This window comes from Haliotis asinina, chromosome 14 (assembly GCF_037392515.1).
Source record: "Haliotis asinina isolate JCU_RB_2024 chromosome 14, JCU_Hal_asi_v2, whole genome shotgun sequence".
NCBI classification, from domain to species: Eukaryota; Metazoa; Mollusca; class Gastropoda; order Lepetellida; family Haliotidae; genus Haliotis; species Haliotis asinina.
Window position 1 is genome coordinate 34,861,240 of NC_090293.1, and position 6,031 is coordinate 34,867,270.

Genomic DNA, 6,031 nt, shown 5'->3' on the forward strand with positions numbered 1-6,031 from the left:
TTTTAGAAGATGTTATTTCCATGGGTTGATAGAGTTTCAGCAGCAGCAAAAATCTGGTTTGAAATTGGTTAGTTTGCTTTGAAATTGGGTGGAAATATTTATCATTGTTGTGGACCTGTTGTGGACCAGCAGATGTTACTGATATACAGATAACATCCCCAGCTTCATGGTGGTGTTGAAGGTTGGGCTGTCACAAGCGTTGACAGGTGGCCAGTGTGATGGACTTCAACTGACCTTCTATCCCATCAGGGTGTGCACCAGTAGTACTAGCTCCTGCTGGCTGGGTCGAAGGAGGTAATATAAATTCTTGTTAACATAAACAAATGACTAAGCAAATATGCATTTCCAAAGTTAAGAGAGTATTTTAAGAGTGTTCAAGAATGAAGTTGGTTTCACTTTCTTGACACATGCATTAATTCTTGTTCGGAATGTTTGATTATACGCAGGTATTGGTGGGGACAGGTAATAATACCTTTGATTCGGATCATGTTTGTGAACAGTCTGTGTAAATGTCTTGCACAAGGCAAGAAATACTTCACATTTGGTTGTATGTTCAATGATAGATTTTTTACATGATACATTACAAGGGTGTATGTAGGACTTCAGTGCATTGTATCATTATCAAACCCTTTATTTAGGACTTTGAAACAGTGTGGCCTCATACGTTCATATAAGTAGTAATTCATTCTCTTCACTGTGATCATATTTTATCTTACCAAGGCGCTTGAGCTTATTGTAAGAAGATTATGTCTAAGTTAAACTAAACTATAGAAGAAGTTGAACCATAAAGCATTTTAGTTTGATTCCACCAACTTCAAAATGCCTTTGGAACAACTTATGTCTAAGTTCTTATTTTAGAAGTGAATCTCATTTACTTTGCCTTTATGAGTATATTTAGTTTGATTGTATGGTAAGCACTCCAACATAGCTTCCAGTACATAACAGATAACATGATATGTTGGACTTCTTTTGGACTAGGTGGCGGTGAGGAAGGTGGAAGACCTGGTTACCATACCCCATATGGGTAACAATGTGTGAAGCTCATTTCTTGTGTTGCTGTTGCTATATTGCTGGAATGTTACTAAAACTGACCTGAAACAAAAATCACTCAACCTTTACCCCAGGGCTAAGGTGTCATTGTTTCAGATATGTAGACATCCTATGTGAAATCTGTTGCATGTGACTTCTACAATGTCACTTGTTCTAGAAGTTCACAACATTTAGGCTGTTAACCATGTTTTTTGACAAACTCAAGGTCACCACTTGTTTTAGTTTGGTGTAACTGTAGTTCAGTATACACATGTTGCCTAAATTACACATCAAGTGACCAGGGCCTACAAGACTTTAGGTTATCAACACCTGTTGGTTATGTTTGTAATGTTTGTTGGGCATGTTTGTAATATTGTTCACTGCACATATACCAGTATGTGTTACAGTATAATGCAGGACATAACACTCCAGTGCTTTGTTAACAGCATTAGTTACATCATAAGATGAATAACAATCTTCAGTAACCTTCAGTCATGGTCATCTTCGCTGACACAATTTATCGTATCCCAGTTGTGTAGGTCAATGTTCATGCTGTTGGTCACAGGATTGACTGGTCCAGACTCGATTGTTTTCAGACCATATTCCAATATATAATGTAGGAATATTGCTGTGTGTGGCATTAAACTAACCTCACTCTCATTTATTTCATCAGTAGAAAAATAACTGCTCCTGTACTCTAAAATAGCCTTGAGGCAATCTTACGCCTAAGATTGCGTAGTGGAAGTGGCCCCTAGTTAGTAAAGCGGGACTCATTTTTACCCAAAATTTCCAGACCCCAAGCACATCATAGTTACGATTATCTTTTGTTTTCCAGATGCTGAAACTGAAATGACTTGGAAATGTCACATAATGGACCAAACCTTAACACCTACCTCACATAACTAAGTCAGATGCAGCAACTCTATGAGAGGTCATCCAAAAGCAAACAAGACAACTGTTCACCCATAACATGATGACTTGGTTTCTTTGATGTAATTACTGTGAGACCATCTGAAAGAAGAGAGTCCTCAATGCAATATGCATCATATCAAACAGTTACTTAAATGTGAACATCATAAGCACATCATTATGAAACAGTTGATTCCCAAGCTTTGAGAAGCTGACGTGTATCTCCTGAACAGACGTCAACATGATGATGGAGGCATCTGACATCCCGTCTGGGGGATCAGGCAGGAGAACTGCCTCCCTTACTGTTACACAGATCCTGCTGCTAAATTCTGTGGTGTGTGGAGTTGAGATCTGCGCTTGTGCAGGCTTCACGTATATCCCACCGATGCTGCTCAAGGTGGGCTACTCAGAGGAGACCATGAGCTTCATCTTGGGTCTAGGTCCTCTCCTAGGATTTTTTATTGTGCCTGTTCTGGGCCGAGCTTCTGATCGCTGCCACAGTTTTTACGGTCGACGTCGGCCTTTCATCTTTGCCTTGTCAATGCTGCTACTTCTGTCATTATATATTATTCCATTTGGTGAATACTTCATGACAGTGATATTTGGCTACTCTCACTTGAGTAAAGTTTTGGGAATGTGGTGTCTGACTCTGGGCTCGGTGCTGTTGGACTTCACCAGCCAGGCCTGCTTGACACCCTGCGAGGCCCTACTTAACGATGCTTCCATGGACACTGGGCAGCATGAACGTGTTTTCTCTATCTACTCTTCCATGGTATCCCTGGGAGGTGTTTTTGGTTACCTACTAACAGCAATAGACTGGAAATCTAATTCCCTAGGCGTCTACTTTGGCTCACAAGAGGCGTCTATATTTTCAATACTAATTGTTGTGTTCACTATATTATTAGCAGCCACACTTATCGTTGCTGAGGAGAGACCATTGTCAACCCTAGGTCGGCAGAGCTCATTATCAGACATGGAAGGAAGTCTTGGAAATTCTAAAGCACAAGAATCTGGTTACAGCAGTTCTTCCTCAGAAGATGTCCCGTCTAGTATTTTATCAAATCATAAAGCCAGCTTACAGACCTCTAGTCCACTACGGTCTGAGTGGAGATGCAGAGCAACACAAACTAGATCAAAACTGCGTTCTGTGATTTTTGGATTTTTTACTCGCGGTCGCTTCTTGTCAAGTGTTTGTGACTGTTTTAGACTGATTTCCTGTGGGGTATTTTCTTTGTTGCCAAAACAACTGAAACAGGTATTTGATGTTCCAATTGTCCTGCGATACCTCACACTAGCCCATTTCTGTTCTTGGACAGCACTTATGGGCTTCAACCTGTATTTTACCGACTTTGTAGGACAGGCAGTCTACAACGGCAACCCAAATGCCCCTGAAGACTCTTCCAGTGAGAACCTATATGATGAAGGAGTGAGAATGGGCAGCTGGGGATTGCTGCTGCATTGTATAACATCAGCATCTTACGCATTTTTCATTGAGAGACTGGTAGACAAGTATGGATCTCAGCTGACTTATCTTGTGGGAATGTCATCCTTTTGTTTTGCCATGATGGGGATGGTGCTCTTCAAGAATGTGTACATTGTGAACATTATGGCTGCCTTTACAGGGTTTGCATATGCCACAGTAACAACTATTCCTTTTATTTTAGTGTCAAAGTATCACATCGATAAAGAGGTAAGAGTCCAGTCCAGAAAGATATGTCTCATCTTTAAACTGATTGTAATTTCTGCATGAGCTCTTATATCTGATGATGGGTGTGGCATATTTTATGGGTGAAAATCATATATCATGATCCTGTGTAGATAATTTATTCAAAAGAGCCAAATATTTTTTTGTAATTCTGATCCACCAAAAAAAATCTGTCAAGCATTTCATGTCATATAATTGAGTATAATGTCAACAGATATTCCAGGTATGAAACTTTTTGGTAGCCATTGCTAGATTTGGCAAACAAGAAGAAAAACAGATTTAAAGTTATCTCCCTTCCATTGATTTGCATTTGCAAAACATCAGAAATTTCCATACATCATATATGATTCAATGTTATTTGAGATAAAGAATAACTACATAGAAAATGTTACTTGCTTGTAAGCGGGCTACATGGAAAATAATACAAGAGGGCTTAGCCAATCAGAAACTGAGATTTATCTGTGAGGTTAGATAAAGCTTGATGTGAAAATATGTGTGATATTAGTCATAACTGCACCAACACTTCCTGTTTCAGATTTACTTCTTTGACGTAATGTCTAGTAGCGACCAGTCTTTGTCTACACGAGGAATAGCCACAGACATGGCCGTGCTGGACTCTGCCTACTTTCTGTCCCAGGTGGTGCTGGCCACTGCCATGGGCTACGTCGTCCACATCACCGGCACTGTCTACGCCTACATGGTGTGCGCAGGCATCATGGGACTCCTAGCTTGTTTCTTTATACAAAAAGTCATCATATCTAAGTCTGATGTGCGAGCACTACAGATGGGTGAGAGGCAACACAGCATCTTCAGCTGACCTCAGCTCCACTGTTGTCCTTGGTAGACATTTTCACAGTATAGTACACAATATGTACTAATGTATATCAGACAACAATGTCAATTACTATTCCAAAATTAGGTAGATTCTGTGTTCTTTGTCAACAAGGTATCTCAACTCTTGACTGACATGTTCACCCTAACACTATATACTCATGGGAAATAATAACACAACCAAAGATTATATTTTTTAAGTGAAAAACATCACTGATGTGTCCAGTACACATTCATTACACTTTCTAGTGATATTTGTTTTCTTTGGGGTACAACGAAATTAGCATATAAGTTGTGTTTAATCTAGTTTCCTAGTTTTAATTCTTAGTGTTGTCATGGAAACTAATGTATTTTATTCCACACTTTGTTTATTTGATACATTTCTCTTTGGGGCCTACTTAAAACTGAAATATATGTTTAATCAACCTGCTGTGCAGAACTGCTTCCCTTGGTGAGCCAGGCGTGAGGGTTTGAATCCCAGATATCTGTTCTGAAGCCTGGTTTGTCAGCATTATATGTGGTCAATGTTTGTGTCCTCATCCAGTTATATATGCTACAGCTTTCTTTACGGTGTTATACTGACATGTGGGTATACTGCTAGTACATAGCATGGGGAAAGGAAACATAAATATGTTTTTTGTATTAGATGAATTGTGTAGATATATATAGATATATATAAATATTTGACCAGTGGGGATATAGCAACTGTGTTGGCAATATGTATTGTCTGTATGTTTGTATTGTGGCGGGATGATTGGAGATTAACTTTGTGTGAGCTAATATACTGCATATTAGTAAACTTGCATCGTTGGTGTGTTCATGCATTTTATGCAGCCAGTATGTTTTACCCATCAGAAGAGATATCATGCAGCATGTGTATTTGTTATTTGTTTCATCAAAAGTATTCATATCCGTCTGAAAACCTATCTTGCGGCAGAGGTAACTTTATGCATTATTATTTACTTCATACTCGATATTGTAAATTGGAGGACGTCAGAATGGTGATGCATCTCAGTCAAATGCATAATACTGTTTGTTTATACGAAGTTGCATTTTTATCATTTTGTGACAGGATATGTCAACCCTTCACAGCAATACTTAATTCAAGTTTAATTGAACTTAGGCCAATGCAGTTTTGTTTTTTGTTTTACAGATCCGTCGGTCATATTTTTTCAAGAATAAGAAAAAAAATTACTTTTCCCTGTTCTGTCAGTAAGCTCCTAATGTCAATGTAATGTAAGTGAAATACTCATGAAATCATTGTGAAACGTTAAATCATTCAACTTACTTTTAGTCGATATCAGCAAGCCAAAAGACTTAACATGGAAACTGAGGTGCATTTTTGCTTTGACTGGTGATTATTATTATTATTTTTTATTTTTTTTGCCAAAATCTCCTAACTGCCTTTAATATTTCTGTTCACAAAAGTCCTTAAAACAAGAAGTACAAAGTGGTCTGGCCTTAACATCATGTTAGCTGATCATGGAGACAACAATATCTTAGTGAATCAGTTAACGCAGCTAATGGAAGTGGATTTTGCTCACAGATTAGGTTCAT

General features: G+C 38.6%; 1 protein-coding gene across 1 annotated transcript; it reads left to right on the plus strand.

The window, feature by feature from the left end:
- The first annotated feature begins 2,103 nt into the window (after window positions 1–2,103).
- LOC137261050 (solute carrier family 45 member 3-like) lies at window positions 2,104–5,665 on the plus strand. Its single transcript, XM_067798714.1, has 2 exons — window positions 2,104–3,628; window positions 4,179–5,665. Exons 1-2 carry the CDS (start codon window positions 2,180–2,182, stop codon window positions 4,458–4,460), a joined length of 1,731 nt encoding a protein of 576 aa, XP_067654815.1. The 5' UTR covers window positions 2,104–2,179; the 3' UTR covers window positions 4,461–5,665.
- Window positions 5,666–6,031: the final 366 nt, after the last annotated feature.

Bases quoted from the DNA above. Each gene is read 5' to 3' on its own strand.
- LOC137261050 (XM_067798714.1), top strand. From the start codon at position 2,180: ATGATGATGGAGGCATCTGACATCCCGTCTGGGGGATCAGGCAGGAGA. The intron at 3,629-4,178 runs GTAAGAGTCCAG...TTCCTGTTTCAG, and splicing joins AGTATCACATCGATAAAGAG to ATTTACTTCTTTGACGTAAT.